The sequence below is a fragment of the Drosophila biarmipes genome, chromosome 2R, assembly GCF_025231255.1.
Source record: "Drosophila biarmipes strain raj3 chromosome 2R, RU_DBia_V1.1, whole genome shotgun sequence".
NCBI classification, from domain to species: Eukaryota; Metazoa; Arthropoda; class Insecta; order Diptera; family Drosophilidae; genus Drosophila; species Drosophila biarmipes.
This window is the reverse complement of record NC_066615.1, coordinates 11,238,056-11,256,174: the sequence shown is the minus strand read 5'-3', so window position 1 is coordinate 11,256,174 and position 18,119 is coordinate 11,238,056. Positions and strand designations below refer to the sequence as shown.

Below are 18,119 nucleotides of genomic sequence, written 5' to 3'. Positions count from 1 at the left end.
ATTGTTTTATTTTTTTTAAGAATGTTTCTAATAGGGACAGGCGTAGTATCCATGATACAAAATATATTTGGAAACATACCTATTTGTTATCTTTAATTAAAGACGTGATCTTAAAATATTAACACGATTGTTTGAAAAATATTTTTAACTGAATTCAAGGAAAATTTTCATTTACAATTTAGTGCGCCCCATAACAATAAATAAATCTGATAGATCTGTAAAGTAAAATTTTATTACCGGTACGGCGATTTCGTTTAGTTTAACTTCTTAATTCGCCTTATTTTAAGGTACACTTTTATTCCACAGATCGTGTGACCAGAATCGAACTATGGACCATTTCGAAATTACAGGGAATCCCCTACGCAAAAGGAATACCCCATTTGTGCCATTTTTTAGTGCATTTGCGCGAGCTAATTGCAGATATTTTGGCGCTCTGGCCGCTGCCACATTGTGTGTACGGAAAATGATGGAGTTCGGGAAATCGTCGGAGCACTCCCAGCATAGCGCCTCCGAGGCGTCGGCGGACTCCGGCAGCCTGGCCAACAGCGACCTGGCCGTGACGCCCACCAAGCGGGAGCGCCGCAAGTCGCCGGCCACCAGCTCGGACAACACCAGCACCAGCGTCCAGCCGCCCATGTCGCCGACCTCCTCGGTGGCGGACACCACCTTTGAGCCCACCATCGACATGATGGTCAACGACTTTGACGACGAAGCCACGCTGAACGAGGAGGAGGCTCTGGCCGACATGGAGGCGCACAGCGCCGAGGACGAGATAGCCACGCTGCGCGAGGAGAGCGAGATGCCTATCGAGGAGCTGCTGGCCAAGTATGGCGGCTCAGCTCCTTCGCCGGCGGTCAGCAGCTCCAACCGCTCCGGCAGCAGTTCACGACGTGCTCGGCGGGCCACCAAGCGCCAGTACCAGGAACTGGACACGGAGATGGCTCACACTTCCAACTCCACCTCGAGCGGCGCCTCGCAACTGGAGAAAAACGATAGCCTGGAGCAGGAGGAACCGAAGGAGTTGCCGGAAAAGCTGGCATCGCCCATGGAAACAGCAGAGGTTTCGTCTATGGATGTGGAGGAATCCCCTCCTTCTGAGGGCTCCAAAAAGCATCACCGCTCCCACTTACTGGACCTGTATCCAGATGAATCCTTCGCAGACTTACCACCAACCTGCGGCGGCGAGGAAACCGAAAGATGTAGGTTTTGAACTAATCCCAGAAAGAAACTAATTAACACCTGTATTATGTAACCCTTTTGTAGTCACTCCACTGCAGACTCTGTTCGATGAAGTGGAGGCGGAAGAGGAGGAGGAAAGCGAATCCGAGATGGACGATGCCCGGAAGATCATTCAGGTGGGCCACGACTATCAGGCCGAGATTCCCGAGGGGCTCTCACAATATGGCGACATTTTGCCCTACGAGAACGAGGATCAGTTGATCTGGGAGCCCAGCCAAGTCAGTGAACGCGAGGTTGAGGAGTACCTGGCCAAGATCCAGGAAACGCGGTCAATAGTTCCGCCTGAAGGAGGTGCAGACGTTGCGGCTGATGAGGAAGCTGCAGTTACTGGTGACAATGCTGAAACACCGGCTCCTACCCCCACTCCGGCTACGCCCCCCAAGGCTCCGCCAGCGTCCAGTGCCGTCGCCGATCAGGAGCTGGTGGTGAAGGACAACGAACAAGCGCTCCATTTGCTCGTCCAGTGCGGCTACGATTTTAAGGAGGCTCTGCGACGCAAGCGCATGAATGTCCTGCCCCTCACCGACACGATGAGCAGCTGGTCCGAGGACGAGTGCCTGAAGTTCGAGGAGGGCATCCAGCGGTTCGGCAAGGACTTCTATCAGATACGTCAGAACCAGGTAAAGGACCGTATCTCGCCAGCCGATCGCCCCTAGCCAGTAATCTGTGGGCTCGTTGGGCTCTTTCAGGTGCGCACCAGAACCATGCGCGAGCTGGTCCAGTTCTACTACCTGTGGAAGAAGAGCGAGCGTAGGGATCAGAGCTTTGCTTTAAATGACACCATCGATCACATGGACGTGTTCATCAACGAGGCGGGCGCCGGTAATGGGAGTGGTAATGGAAATGGTGTTGCGACTGGGGCTGGAGCCGGAACAGCAAACAGCAATGGTAGCTGCTCGCCACACAGCAGCAATGGTCACAGCAACGGGGACTTGTCCGCCCTGGAGCGAGATACCGTCGCCTGTGCGCGAAAGCCCGCCTCGAAGAGTTATTCCATTATGACTGGGAGTCAGGCGGCGGGAAATACACCTGGGGGAAGCCGCAAGCGGGCCACATCCGCTTCGGTGCCCCTGGAAGACGAGGACAACAACGTCGAGGAGGAACCCAATCTGGCCACTGTGTAAAGGACGACACCCCTCATCGATATCATCACCGAGCGCAGGCGCTTTCAGTTGTGCCAGGCAAAGTATTAGCAGGGCGCTTCATTACCATTACCACTCATTATAAATATGCATACTGTACGTGTAGAATATACCATATGTCTAAACATATATATTCCAGATTCTTAGATCGACATCTCTCATACCCCGAAAGAATTTCCCTATTGTTAAGTGTAAGATTCGTCTACTTGTTACATGTGCGTGTGGATTCCGGAACCAAGTACTTACCGCTTATATATACAATATATTTTCGCTCAATCCTTGAGTTTCGTTGAATGTCAATAAATGTAATATGTATATCTGTGAAGTCAGTACTGGAACCTGTTTTCGTAGTTCTAATTGTGTTAAAGAATCGTCCTTAGATTCGAAATATTTTTTTAGTCAGTTACAAAGTTAATTGTGTTTGGAAAGCAAGGTTGTCAAAAATAACTAATCCACCAAAGCATTGCGGATTCATGAGTAGAGATGCGAGTCACAGCCTTAGAAGGGTCAGCAAGTGATGTTAAGGTATTCTGTAAAAACGACTTTGGAACATTTTGCATGAATTAGTTATGTATCAACATAAAAATCCTAGAATCTAGTTTTTTTCCTTTAATCCGAAAGTAATATCAATAATTGTTAAAACCCCGGAGTCTCCTGAAAATGTCGAAAGTTACTAGCATTTCCACTCATTAAAACAATCTCAAGGATCTCATTGCCAGAAATAACTTCGAAGTGCAAGCCCCGTATTCCTTATAAGTTAACCGGATTGAAAACAAAGAACCGGTCCGTACGCTCGCCTGTATGTATGTCTGCTGTCTGTATCTTATTCCCCCGTTTTCTTCGCCAGACGTTCTGAAAATGGCCAATTACGGTGTTGGATTCCCACTTATTGGCCGGCTGTCCGTCCAAGTATCTGTTGTCTATGTATGTATCTGTGTGTAGGAACAAATACGAACGCGAATTGCGGCGAGGATCAAATGTCAAGCTGAAACCCAACCGCAAAGCTACAGATCCGATAAATAACCCCGGTCGCCAATTGTCGTGTCTGCTTCACTTGCATTTTCGCAGTCTCAAGAAGAGGAGACTCAACCCGAAACGTGCACAGTATGTAGATACGAACACATACATACGGACAACGGATACAGTCTTCGGTTCCAGGCTCACGATCGGATCGTTCCAGCTGGAGCTTTTGTTCCCACACACCCTCGAGTATATCTGTACATCTGTATGTATGTATGCCGTGGCTGTGGCTCCACTGGCGTGGCGTGAATTTTGTACGTTCACTCCAGCTCCATTTCCATTTCCAAGCAGCCCAAGCAGCCGACCGTAGTAAAATCCAGTTTTGATAAAAATAAACAAAGTACGCTACACCGCGCTCTATACGCTACTCTATGCATTTCCAGCCTTAGCGGCAGGGTCACCTGGAAAAAGGATCTCCCTGGGGGGCGGGGGCCACTACTCCACCGTTACTGGAATTACTGGAAAGAATTTCCGTCAAGAGAGAGAGAGAGGGAAAGAGAACGACATGTCCGATCAAGTCGGAAATGCCATGGCTATAACCTCTTTCTGGCGGCCAAAGGCAGAGCATATTGGATTCGTTACGGCGGGCGAACAACGGCGAAGTTAACAACCGTAAAAAGCGCAAATACGACACAGAGAGTTGCGTTGCGGCCAGTCAGCGGAAGCTTAACATCCGGATAATATTGCCAGGCAGCTCAGTTGTTGTTGTTCTGCTGCCTCGCCTGCTTCTGCCGCTTCTTCCTCTTCTCCTGCTTCTTCTTCGACGTCTTCGGTTCGTGGCAAAGCCTGTTGCTCAAGCCTCTCTCCATCTCCTTCTGCCTCTCCTCCTTCCCGTGCCGTCCCATCTCCTCCGCCGCTGCCGCCGCCTCCGTCCGCTCTTTCCACGATTCTCTCTCGGCACCGCACCGCCAAAAGGCACGTAAACTGGTTGTTGCTGTGCTGTGCTGGTTGGCCGTACACTTCGTGGTGCCCGTACTTTTCGTGTCGTATTCTCAGTGCTGCCTGAGCACTTGAGCTGCGCGAGTCGCTTGCCGGGGATAAGTCGGAATCTGGAAACTGCAACTGGGACTGGAAGTGGAAGTGGCACTGGAATTGGAATTGGTACTGGAACTGGCTATCGGAAATTGGCCCCTCGATCGGATCTGGACATGGAGCTGGCCTACAATGCGTCATCGTCGGCGGCCTCCGACGCTGCCTCTGCCGCCGCCTCTGCCACCGCCTCCGCCGCCTCCTTCGCGTTCACCAATACCGCCAAGCTGCCCATCGAAACGGTGAAGCGCCTGATCGCCGCCGTCTCACGACGTCCCATGCTGTGGCTGCGCAACAACGCCAATGGCCAGAAGCGCAGCGACATTACGCCCGTCTGGTTCGAGGTGGGTCAAGATGTCAATCTGCCAGGTAACCAACCATCCGTCTATCTTTCTATCTGCTGCCTCTAAAACGATCTCCCCCTTCGCTCTGCAGCCGACATCTGCCGCATCAAGTGGGGCCACCTGAGGGACAACTTTCGCAAGGTGTACATCCGCAATAACCTGTCCAATGAGACGCCCTCCTCGTGGCGCTTCTACAACGACATGCGGTTCATGGAGCCGGCCGTTCACGAGAACATCATGCGGCAGACGCGGACCGGCAGCAAAAAGCACCCGCCGGGCCACTGGACGGAGAACAACAATGTGCTGGGGCCGGACAAGTATGACTCCATGCCCATTGTGGCCACGGAGCCCATTTGCGAGCTGAGCCACAGCTACGACTCGGAGCTGCATCAGCCCAGCTTCTCGGACATCAGCTCCTTCTTCGAGGATCGCGACTGCCAGCCGCCGGACAGCAAGCGCTTCAAGCTGGAGCCGCACCAGCGGGAGGACGACGAGGTGGTGGCGGAGGAGGATGACGATGACTTTGACGAGGATGCCGCCTCGGAGAACTTGGAGGAGGATCGAGGCCATCGGACAGAGGCTGCCAATTCCGGGGTGTTCACCATAGAGGTGCTGGACGACGACGAGGAAATGGAGCAGGCTGTGACCAACAAGGCCAAGGCGAACCACAACAGCAGCCAAAGCTCCAGCCTCAAGAGCGAGCCGGAGGCCAAGGTGTTCTCCACCTCGCAGTCTCCCTCCTCCGATCTGCCCTTCAAGTTCATCAGCACGGATGCGGCCACCAACACGGATCCCACGGGTGGCGACCTGCAGGACGAGGCGGATCGCATGTTCCTGCTCAGTCTGATGCCCTTCCTGCAGAGGTTGGACAACCGTCGGCGGCTGCGCGTGCGCCAGAAGCTGCAGAACGTGCTCATCGAGGAGCTTGAGTTCGGCTGACCAGGCGGATCTGCAGTACTTCCGGGCGAGACGTACTTTATAAGCCTAGCTTACAGTATTATAAGAACGCGACTGACTAACTCCGAGGATCTGCCTACATACGTAGCATGTAATCAGTATTCCGGCCTGCCTTCCCTTATGAAAACACACTTCCATACATACCATTTTACATTACAAATTGTAATTTACAACCATACACTTGTACGCTCTGAATAGACCATCGTGCCAGCCTAATTGCTTGTTTCTTGCCCAGGATAACCACTTACTTTTACCTGTATCTGCGCTACGGCGCACCTGCGGCTGCGCAGCTTACCTGCGCACCACCGCCCGCAGTTCGAGTTCCCAATTATGCACGGCCACGGCTGTGGCAATCGCAATTCGAGCCACGGGCGGCTCGTAATTTCTGTCAGTGCAAAACAAGTTCCTTAAGGGTGCTGTAAGCAGGAACAACAACAACGGCAGAGAGACAACAACAAAGCGATTCCATCCGCATTTTCGCGCCACATGCGCCGTTAATGTAACGCACTCTCGCTCGCTCTCTCCCGCTCACGGTTCTCCCGGTCGCCCGTGCTCCGGATGGACGGCGCTTGGCCAGCGATGGCGACTTTGGAATACCCTGTTGGGAAGTGGTGTTTAGCTTGTCGGGCTTTTATAAAAATATCCAAGGATTCCCCTTCGTCGTTCGCTATTGGAAGTGGGAATGTTAGTTGTTTTGCACAAGTTTTTGTGAAATCGGCATTAATAAATGTTTTTTAAAGTGTAAACCAGGCTCATAAAAGTCTCTTAGATTAATCAAATTAGGTTGTGTTTAACTTTTAGAAAATATATTCAATCCTCTTTTTAAACATATATTATATATAGACTAGGCCCATAGAAGTTTCTTTATCCTGTTTTCTACTCATCTATTATTTTTTTAGAAAAAATATGCGGAAAAGCATGCTACACTTTTCGGACGAGGACCGTACCAAATAAGAGACAGTCTTCAATAAAGAAATAGAATCTGGCAATAGGAAAAAGGAATTTTCCCTCATTTAGATAAAACATTTTTTTCTTTGCACAATAAACCTTTATTATATATTGAGGCACGTTCCCAGGTAAATGAGACGAATCAAAACGAATCCCATTGTGACTGTCAAGCAGTTTCCAATTAGTCACTCTTTCCTGTTGAGACACGTCGCTGTTTATATTTTAAAATAATACATATGTTTGCTTTTTATTTAATTATTAATAAAATGTATATTTAATAAAATATAAGACTAGGATAATCATAAATGATAATTTTTTTTTAATATTGCCCGCATACAAAGCATAAATTGATATAGGGTAATGCAAGATAAGAACATAACGTCCCTAAATGTAAATATGTTTGTAATTTTTATTTAAATAGAGTTAGACTTAAATTTCAAATTAAAATGTAATTAAATGAATCTTTAAGAAAATATAATACAGAGCATAGGTTTGTAGAGGGCAGTGGAACTCAAGAACAGAATGTAACGGTCGGCAAAGCCAGTGTGACCAGAGCTCGCGCCCTTCAAAAAAGATGCCTCCCAGTCGGCTATGCCCGACGCTCTCGGCAAACAGGGGCGCAAGCACAAACAACAACGCGCGAGCAGAAGGGCAGCGTCGGAAAGAGAGCCGCTTTGCTTTGCAGTTTGATGGTTAAATGCGTGCGTGAAGGTTGGAGTGAAGATTTCGAGCCGTTTTCGAGTCCTAGTCCCCGCCGCAATAAGTGGGTCAGAATTGGAGCTGTTGGATTTGGCCAAGCAGAGTAGCAGGCGCATCAGAGAAGTGCAGCTAGCACGCCGCCAATGTAACCGAAGAAGAAGCAGCGCCGCAACGCACAATAAGAACAATTGTTAATGGCTTTTTCCGTTTCTCGTCCGCTTGCAGGAGGAAAAGCGCACGAGGGTGGTGCCGAGAGTGAAAGAGATTCGCCCGAAAACGCCTGGAAAATGTAAACAATTTGTAAACACAACGACGACAAGCGATTTCCAAAGATTTTGCTTAGCTGCCCCGCATCTATCGATCAAACACACGCGCATTAAGCGATTAAATCGGACTGGAGAGCGGAGTGACGACTATGGGATACCCTAGGACAGCGTGAAGTGCATGAATTTGACAAGTGAGTGTGAAATTAGCGGGGCATAGGTGGGTATTTTAATAAGCCGACGGGGGAAAGAATGTGTAAAATACTAGCTTCCCTAGAACCCATACACCCCTGCTACCCTGCACCGCAGCGGACGCCATTATCCTAATTGGCCGTTAGGCCCCGATCAGACGATCCGATTGTTTGAGGTTAGTAGCAGTAGGTGCAAGCGAACTTCTGCAGCGACCCTCTCTGCACCAAATGCAGTTCTTTGCGGCATAAGTGAAAATAAATAGAAGATAAAACTGTGCATGTGAGCCTCCCGTGCCCGTGCTTGCATGTGTGTGTACGTGCCCCTGCGAAGGAGAGATAGAGAGCGAAAGCGCTCGGAGAGAGAGTGAGAGAGCGCCCATTTGGAGCGCGCGCGCGCACTTCAAAATCAAAAACTAACTGTGAGATACATTTGGGTTTATTTTCTTTATATTTTGTTTAGGCCACATATATGTGGATGTTGCTTGCTGATGATGATGATGAGCGGCGCGGCAAAAGCAACAGAGAGAGACGGCGAGAGAGGGCGAGCGATGATTTGAGTGCTATGTTGTGTTTTCAGTTTCGGTTTCGGATGTATCTTCTTCAGTCGGAATAAGGAATACACGAATGTTGGAGCGAACGGATTACGCATTAGAACTCTCTGGAAAAAGAATCTCGCCTCGCGAAAATCCGCTAAAAAGGCCAAGCCAAGCCAAACCAAAGGCGAAAGCAAAACCAAAACCAAACCGAATCCGAATCAAATCAAAAATCGAATCAATTAGCTTATAAACGGTACAAAACGGGCCCAACAACAGGAACAATAACAAAAAAGCGAGGTGGCTTGCATGCGGCTGCTAAAAAAGGTGTGTACGGCGAAGGAGGTGCGAATGGGGAGCGAGAGATGGGGGGGAAATGCAGTGTGCATCCAGATATCAACACAAAATGATAAATAGGCTTCAATGCAAATATTGATTTTCCTTACTCGGGGAGTCCCAGGATTCCCCAAAGATTCCTCTCGACGATTTTTCCATTTTTGGAATATACACATGTACACACAAATATACGGACGATTGGCGGCGCAGAAACCACCTACATACGGACATGTAGAGAAACTTGTGTAAATACAACCCTCGTCCTCATCCCCCGGTTATTTTGCGTCGTATCCTTGCAGCACGTACACACAGATGTACCACCAATGCCCCAGTGTGTGTGTGAGTTTGTGAAAGGACTTTAACTTCTTGGTCGTGTTTTTTTCCACGTCCTGCGACTCGGAGACAGAGACCCGTTTCAATGGAAAACGTTCAAGGGTGACAAGGGTAGTTTCGCCACTGCCTCCTCCTCCTCCTCCTCGTCCTGCTGCCTTTCGTCCTTTTCCTGCTCTTGTTCTTCCAATCCTTGTTTTTGTTGCCGCTGTCTACACGGTTCGAAAATATCCTAGAATTGCATTCCTTTCCTAGGGTGTTGCATTGTTTAGCTGGCAAAGGGGATCAAAGCGGAGTTGTGTATTGATTTCACCAGGATTCTTTCGATGAAAACTTCAGCTACCCACCCCCTTCGCAACCCCTTTTCGGGTTTCTTACCCCCAATTCATATTTGCCCTCCTTTTTTTGGGTTGTCGATGGTTTACAAATTCTTGTAAATATGAGAAAGGGATCAAAATGATTGCAGGAAATGTTTTCCCTTCTTTCCCTTAAACCTATGGTTTTTCTTTGTTTTACATTATGCTAATCATTTATAATTTACATACTTCCTACATACCTGATTTTTAATTCTATTGGAATCTCTAAAACGATCTTCACATTTTATTTAAAACTAATTTGTTATGTTTAAGTAACATAGTTTTATAATTTAAACAAATTCAAAATTTCCAAATGTTCATTTTATAACATTGCTTTTTAAATAAATTTAAAATTTTCAAATTTAATAAAAGATCCCGAATACCTCAATATTAAACATAAGGATTTTTCGTTAAAGGTCATTTAAAAGTAACGTAAATTTATGTACATATTGCAATCCCAACGATCCCTAACCCATTTCCTAATGTTTTTCCATCTTGGCTTGTAAAGGGTGTAACTGCCTCACGTATCTTCAGATTTTCAACCCGAGTAGAGTTAATAGATTGACTTTATCCCTTCGCCTTAGCCCAAAACAACAGGAGTCCAACCCCAACCCACTCAGAAGAGCAAACCCTTTGCCACCTTAACCTTAGCTTTGAAACTGGGTTTCTTAGGCCCACCCTTGAAGTTATGCTATAAATTAACTCGAATCACCCAAAATCAGTTTGTCGGGAAAAAAACACGTTCTTGTCCTCAACTTTTCCTCGGAGTGTAGAAGAAGCCGCTCCGAAATCCTGCTTTTTACGAGGGGATGAAAGTCGGTCGTTTGATTGGGCGTACGTTGCTCGTCTTGAAGATGGCAACCAGTTCCGTCTGCTGTTGTTTCATGACGTTGTTGCTTTGGGTTTTCCGCCGCCCCCGCCGCCACACTCTCCTCCTCCTGCTCCTCGCCGGAAAAGTCGCTTGCGCAGTGGAGGTGAAGCGAGGTGGTGGGTGGAAAAACAGGAAAATGCTCTAACTACGCGATAAGACAGTGTGTGCTGAGGTGGGGCTCCGCGAGGGTGGGTTCTAATCCCCGTCCTCTTTGTTTTCCCCTTGGTTTTTGGAGGGTAATTTCCCGAATCTAGTATCTGGGTTACGGAAAGTATCTATGCGGTACAGCCAGTTCGCCGAATTGCGCGCGAAAACCTCGCCATTTTGGCTCATAATTTGGGAAATGCGTGGCTAATGCCGAAATTCCGGGATTCCAAATAACTTGACAATGGCTTGAATGCAGCCGAGTATCTTGCGGATACAAAGACACACACACAAATCTGACCTGCTGCTGCTCGCGCCGCACAGCTGCCTTTCTCGGGTTGCATTGCGTTTCTTGGATTCGGGACGGGCCTGCTTAAAGGATCAGGGGTCGGGGATCCGGGATCGTAGATCCTGCACAAGAAGGCAGGCAAGCACGGTCGGGGAATTTCCCGCTACCTAAGATGCCTAGCTGCAGCTGCAACTGCCTGCCTAGGACTACTTAATGGTGCACCTATGCCCTAGCCAATTTAGTTAGCTGCTTCCCTTCGGCAACTGACAACGTCCCGCGCGCGTTCCAAACGCAAGATAGACAAAAAATCAACCCAAAACAACCACCTTAATCAGGACTCTTTGTGTCTTAAAGTTTCTTTACCCGGTTCTAAATTTGTTTTTCGCCAATCACGCTGATTATTGTAGCGGAAAAGCGCCTCTCCATCGACTGCCGCCTTGTGCTATAGAAACGTGATCTCACCACTCTTATGATGGAACTCTTGTCAAACAATTCGGTTCCGCAACAAATGGCCAGCAGCAATGCGCCGAGCGCCAACGGCGTGGCCAACTCCTCGACGGCCAACGGCAGTGGCGGCGGCAGTGTGAGCAGCAATGCCAGCAACTCCTCCGAGCGGCTGCTGGCGGGCATCCTCGAGAGCTTTCCCGCCTGGGATCTCAACGTTGGACTGCTGGGACCCAATGTGGGTCAAAGGTAAGTTTAAAATGGCATAGGAAACACCTTAAAATCGGGAGACTAAACCCCTTCTTTTACTCCTAACAGCTCGCCACCACGCACCGACTTCTTCATCAACAATTTCCTGGGCGGCCTGGATTCGCATGGCGATTTTAGCATCGGACCCATTGGCTCCGGAGCACGCAGCAATCCCAAGATGTCGCCAGAGTCCTCAAACAATTCGAGCATCAGCTGCGGCTGGTGCGAGGTGAGCGCCTCCATACGCTGCCTGGAGTGCAACGAGTTCATGTGCAACGACTGCCTGAGGGAGCACCGCAACAGTCCGCTGTCCTCCAACCACTCGATCGTGTCCCTGCCCACGCCCATTGGAGCCTCGCCCACGGGTGGCAGCTCCGTGAGTGCACAGACTCCGCCCAGCGGCAACTTCATCTGCGACATACACAACGAGATGCTGCGCTACGTGTGCGACTACTGCCGGAAACTGGTGTGCCAGTGCTGCACCCTGCACGAGCACAAGGAGCACAGCTACGCCTCCATCCAGAGCTTCATGGTGGGGTCGAAGGAGAAGCTAGAGGGCGCCATCGAGAGCAGCCAGGTGGGCACGCGCTGCATTAAGAGCAGCATTGACAAGGCGCTGGCCTTCATCCGGCTGATCGAGCGCAACTGCAGCGAGCTGAGCGATAATATACGCAAGGCCTTCCGTCAGTTCATCATTGCCATCGAGGACCGCGAGCGTTTCCTCTTGGACTTCGTGGAAAAGCTCCGCCAGCGTCGCCTGGCCATCCTGCACGATCAGATGGCGGGCTTAAAGTCCGCTCTCGCCGGACTCTCCGAAACCTCCGATATGCTCAGCAAGGTGGCGGACAATGCTTGCAGCATGGACCAGATCGAAATCGCTATGAAGCTGACCAATGGGCAGCGGCAGATGGAGCAGTTTGCCGGCATCTATAAGGACCTGCAGCCCAAGCAGGAGGTATTCGCCTTTGCCCCACCGGATTACAGCCTGCTACAGGATATCCGCAACCAGGGTGGCGTAATCCTGGTGGACGACAAGAACATGCCCATCGTCTCTAGCAGCAATGGCATTGTGCCGAGTGTCTCGAGTGTGAATGCCGTGGCTGCCGCCGCCGCCGTGGGCGTTGGTGTGGGAGGCGTTGGCACTGGAGTCGGAGGCGTCGGCGTTGGAGTGACCAATGGCATGGACATGGCCTTTGGCATGAACATGGCCAACAACCCGATGAGTGTGGCCTCCTCGAGCGTTCGACGTCCCCTGCTGCGAGACAATAGTTTCCGCATCCCATCGCCCATCATGCAACCACGCGGAGGAAGCGCCTGCGGAATGTCCAGTGGCATGTCCAGCGCTGCACTGGACTGGGAGCTCAACGGACTGCGAAGCTCGCCGGGCTTGCACTTCAGTGCGCCACGAACCACACAGGCGATTCCGGGATGCATGGATCTGGTGAAGGTGCGCAACTCAAACTCCCTCTCGCTATCCTTCGCCACCGAGGGCCATGAGGATGGACAGGTGAGCCGGCCGTGGGGCCTGTGCGTGGATAAAATGGGCCATGTGCTCGTCTCGGATCGGCGAAACAATCGCGTTCAGGTCTTCAATCCCGACGGCTCGCTGAAGTTCAAGTTCGGCCGCAAAGGCGTGGGCAATGGCGAGTTCGACCTGCCCGCTGGAATCTGTGTGGATGTGGACAATCGCATTATTGTGGTGGACAAGGACAACCACCGTGTGCAGATCTTCACCGCCACCGGCGTCTTCCTGCTTAAGTTTGGCAGCTACGGCAAAGAGTACGGCCAGTTCCAGTATCCATGGGATGTGGCTGTGAATTCGCGCCGCCAAATTGTCGTGACCGACTCGCGCAATCATCGCATCCAACAGTTCGACTCCGAGGGTCGCTTCATCCGCCAGATAGTGTTCGACAACCATGGCCAAACCAAGGGAATAGCCTCGCCACGAGGCGTTTGCTACACACCCACGGGCAACATCATAGTGTCTGACTTTGACAACCACTGCCTCTACCTGATTGATCCAGACATCAATGATGTGAGTGTGATTGTACCTCTATTTAATTTATAGATGATAATTATATATTGTGTTCATTGCAGATTCTCTCCGTGAAGGGACATGAGGGCTCGGGCTTCCATGAGTTCAATCGGCCCTCGGGCCTGTGCTGTGACGACGAGGGCCGCATTATAGTGGCCGATTCCAAGAATCAACGCATCCTGGTCTTCAACCAGAACCTGGACTTTATGTGGGATGTAAGTAGAATATCCATTGCGACTTTAGTTCTGGGTTCTAGGATTTCAATAACAATCTGTTTACCCTCCCTTTACAGATCGAGGTGCGTCCCTCCATCAATCCATTGATGCCGCCCACGCTGGACGAGAAGGACCGCACCTGCGATGTGGCCATAATGCCAGATGGTCGCATCGTTTTCCTCATCGAACTGTCGCCAGACTCCAAGGAAGGGTCTAACCCTTACAAGCGGTTTGTGCACGTATTCTAAATTAGGCTACGGGTGCCGATCTTTTTTAGACCATTTACAAGAGCTAAGCGTTAGCGTAGAGATCCAAATAGCAGAGCGATAGAGAACAGGTGCCGAAACAGAATTAATAAGGGAAAATCAGAATTGAGTGCATGAAAATTAGCGAAAATTTTTAGCTTAAGTGCTACAACGATTACCTCGATAATGCTTAAGAGTTATGGTTACGATTTGGTAATTTACAATACAATACGAATTACACATATGTATCTATGGATATCTATATCTATACGCATATGCGTATATCTAGCGAATATACAAGCCCAACCAACCAACTAGAACTAAAACTAAAAGGGAAACTATGGCGGAAGGCAGACGAGAGTAGGATTTAGAAGATATATAGTCGTAGGATCCGAGAGCATTCAGTAGAGTTACCGAACCTAGTAAAAGATAATGCAAAGAGGGAAACTCAACCATTTACTAGATGAAAATATTATTACCTGTTAGTTAGACTGAAAGGCAGTTTGCTAGCTGATAGAACGAGATGTTAGGGGAGGTGGGGATTGCGTTTTTTATGGGGTTGCTTAGCGGAATGAGGAAACTACTTTCGACAAGAGTTACTAAACATGATTTGCAGATACACTGTGGAATGGTATTAATGTTTGTATTATATTCTTAATTTGTTTGTTTAGTTCTGTATTACGTTTATTTTAAAATTAATTTTTTTGGGACGTATTTTTAATGATTTTCTTATAATTGAGACTGAGTATGTGAGAACACGAACTTTGTAAAAGGAAGCAAAGCAAAACAAAACAAAGAAACAAACAAGAAACCAGAAAATATTGATGAAACCCGCTGACTTTTGGTTGAACTTTTAACAAAGACTGATTAACTAAACCGCAATTTCGGAGCCAACTAAAGAACCATATATGGTGAGGCCAAAAAAGTGAAAAACAAAAAACCAACACACTCAAATTGCAATGACATTGATAACGTAAAGTAACTTAACATAGCTTAACATACATACTTTCATACATATAGCGATACAGATATCATATAGCGATCCAATCATCCAGTCACGAATCACCATGGGCATAGCTTAAACCGAGTTTAACTGACATTCATCGACACACACCGCACACTGCACATGTACCACTCTTCATTCGTACCGATCATGCATCACAGGACCTTGGTTTGTGTCGTTACTTTGTAATTGATTGTGAGAGGATTCACCCACAGGATACACAGCAGGTTGAAAGGAGGGGTTAGCTAAAAACGGAGTAGAAGGGTTGTTGGGGGAGTTAAGCGAACAAAACCTAAACAAAATAACGAAAAAATTATCATAATTTTTGACTCAATGTGTTCATTAGCATTTAGTAGACTTAGCGGGCGTGGCATAGTGAAAACGTATGGAAAATCCAGAGCAATATATGGGCGTATTGAATACACATTTAGGTGACATGTTCCTCGCAAAAGAAACAAATAAAACAAATGAAAAACGATGAAACTTAATGATGTCATGGGCAACGCATGAATTAGCTGAATTATCTGTCTAGAGTTGGGACGATTTTAATAGCAAATGTATACACACACACACATCTAGAGGGCCAGGCGTAAATTGTGAAATGTATTAGCCAACTTAGTTACTTAGTTTACGTTATGTTCTTACTGTTTTGAGACGTTCTATTCTTTGTACTTGTGTTCAAACCCGACATCAACGGATTGACAGTGAGAGATGATACATACATAGCTAACACTCCTTCCACGAATAAAGCAACATTGCATAAAATGCGCAAAACAAACAAAAACCATATAAAATCTAAAAACACTTAAACTTAAACCTTAAACAAACGAAAAAACGATGCAAAAATGCCAAAGGCTCTACGAGAGCGGGGGCAACAAAAACATATACAATATTTATATATACACGTAATATACACCAGAGGGCAGAGGGCAACCCACCCCACATAGAGCTATTTAGAATAGATATCGTAATTATTTTACACCTTAGTTTAGCCAACCCCCGGGACACAGCCCGGGGACCCACACGATCGCCATAACATACTCGTAACCTCATTTTATCCAATCGCAACACCTTGAAGCGCCGTTCATTTCTTGTGATCCAGATCGAATCATTCAAACACACTCGCACACAAAGCGCACGCAGAGCATCCCCCCAAATATCGTATGTATATATCATATATATCGCATCGTATCGGGCCTAGCGACATCTGAGAGAATGCCATATTTTATATTTGTGTGAGATTTACTAAACCAATACTAAAGAACTAATACTTATATCATTACAAATGAGCGCCGTTTTCTAAAAGCCACAGTTTAGAAATTGTGTAAAAAATCAAAGAAAAACCAAGAAACAAAAAACGATTACAAAATCATTAACTACAAGCAAGAGGAAATAGGGAGGACAATTATTGAGATTTAAGCGAATACCGAATGCCATAATTCAAAATAAAAAGCATTTAAACGTATATATCTATAGAATACTAAAGTATGTTAAACACCACAACAAATTACTAAAAGTCATGAGGATACTGAACAATTTGCCAAAGGCTAAGAATCAAAACGAGGAAGCGAAACCAATAACTTACATACTACACTCAGATACACACATTCAACGGATACAGATACAGATACAGATACTGATAGTTAATTAACTTTTTACAAGATACGAGTACATACCAAAAATACTTAAATAAATGCAAGCAGGTATTTTTTCAAATAAACCGAATATTCCAAAAACACGTTGCCCAAATACACCTACGATTAATTGTAAAGCGAAATGCTCATATACACGTAGCTACTAAAATATAAAAGGAAAACACTAAACGAATCCAAAACTTAAATCAGGTATTCAAATTTTTTTCGTATTACGTACTTAGCGGTTAAGAGAAGGAGGAGCGAAACGGCAAACTTAATGACTAAAAATCATCCTGTGAATGATTTTCAAAGATATGTTAGAAGGAAGAGCGAGCATTGCAAAACCCACATACATATTTACTAAGCAACATTTTATAACAAATCGATTGACGATGCTAAAACAAAACGGAATGAACTCTTATATCAAAATACAATTTTGAGTAAAACTTTTAATGACACATGCAAAGGCAGTCTCGGCGAGCGCAGAGAAATGACTTCACTACCCGTGAAAGAACTTTCAAATTATACATTACACATATGCATACATACAAATATTTTGTCGCGATCATTTAGCCACTAAGTTTCTAACAAAACACCCAAGATTGTAACTAAATTGGAAGGTATTTCTCATTTGGAAATTACAAACATTAACATACGCATACATACATACACGTACTAACATATGTAATAATTATGGAGCAATTGAGTACAAAACGAGTACAAATTTAAATTATAAGCCAGATCAGACGACACACAACCACACAGCCTAAGTTACCACATACTCTACTCACAGGAGGGGCGCAGCATATGAAATATTGATAGGCCAGCTACTGGTTTCGCATAGCAAATACTGCATATATTCAGAGATGGCCGGGACGGGGAGGCTGATCCCCCGACCGGGTGGAGGACTCATCGAAATAGCCGACATACTAACCACACTTATAAGCATAGTCGCATACATACATAGTTACTTAAACATAGACTAACCCCCATATACTATATATATCTAGGGCGAAGCGTTTACCAAAATTACCAAAAATCCCTCCTCTTACCACTCTTAATCTTCGAATATGATTTGCTTGGCGAGGGACTAGAAAGGGGCGATCAGTTCGGCATATGCTAAATTTTCTCATACATTCTCTCACCCACTCAGCGTACATAGATGTAGGGGCGTGCGGGTACTAGGTACACCCACCATTAAGCAGCTAGTTAAGTCAGGCATCAGGCCCATGGCATGGCGATGAACCTAGGGAGAATCTACCAAAATCAAGCGACAAATTCAATAACGAGTTGCAGTTTAAAATTGTAATTGTCTAATAGTGAGGGGCGAGCGAGTCGGAAACGAGCGCGGGCCACGGGTACTACTAACTAGGATGCGTGGCTTGCCATTTTTCTATATACATGCGTACACATACATATTTATATACCCAAATATATATATACATACATAGATGTGGACTTGGCGAGGCAAGAGTAAGAGTATATTTTATACGATAAACAAATTTTATAACATATTTAATAATAAATTATACACTAATAATTGTGGACACTGTTGGCTTTCGTATTCTGGGCAGTGGATTCCGTTGCGGACTTATGGGTGCAC

General features: G+C 47.0%; 3 protein-coding genes across 4 annotated transcripts; all 3 read left to right on the top strand.

Annotated features, from left to right (window-relative positions):
• The first annotated feature begins 428 nt into the window (after window positions 1–428).
• Window positions 429–2,706, top strand: LOC108030390 (mesoderm induction early response protein 1). Its single transcript, XM_017103272.3, has 3 exons — window positions 429–1,199; window positions 1,264–1,859; window positions 1,929–2,706. Exons 1-3 carry the CDS (start codon window positions 464–466, stop codon window positions 2,361–2,363), a joined length of 1,767 nt encoding a protein of 588 aa, XP_016958761.1. The 5' UTR covers window positions 429–463; the 3' UTR covers window positions 2,364–2,706.
• A 1,187-nt stretch (window positions 2,707–3,893) lies between these two features.
• LOC108030431 (uncharacterized) lies at window positions 3,894–5,947 on the top strand. Its single transcript, XM_017103318.3, has 2 exons — window positions 3,894–4,799; window positions 4,866–5,947. Exons 1-2 carry the CDS (start codon window positions 4,550–4,552, stop codon window positions 5,711–5,713), a joined length of 1,098 nt encoding a protein of 365 aa, XP_016958807.1. The 5' UTR covers window positions 3,894–4,549; the 3' UTR covers window positions 5,714–5,947.
• Window positions 5,948–7,333: 1,386 nt separating this feature from the next.
• On the top strand, window positions 7,334–18,063 carry LOC108030129 (protein wech). 2 transcript variants are annotated; one of them, XM_017102838.3, is made up of 7 exons: window positions 7,334–7,523; window positions 7,604–7,835; window positions 8,293–8,692; window positions 11,099–11,384; window positions 11,454–13,419; window positions 13,482–13,634; window positions 13,712–18,063. In XM_017102838.3, exons 4-7 carry the CDS (start codon window positions 11,161–11,163, stop codon window positions 13,880–13,882), a joined length of 2,514 nt encoding a protein of 837 aa, XP_016958327.1. In that variant the 5' UTR covers window positions 7,334–7,523; window positions 7,604–7,835; window positions 8,293–8,692; window positions 11,099–11,160; the 3' UTR covers window positions 13,883–18,063. The 2 variants fall into 2 exon arrangements, with proteins under 2 accessions (XP_016958327.1, XP_016958328.1); XM_017102839.3 differs by lacking the exon at window positions 8,293–8,692.
• Window positions 18,064–18,119: the final 56 nt, after the last annotated feature.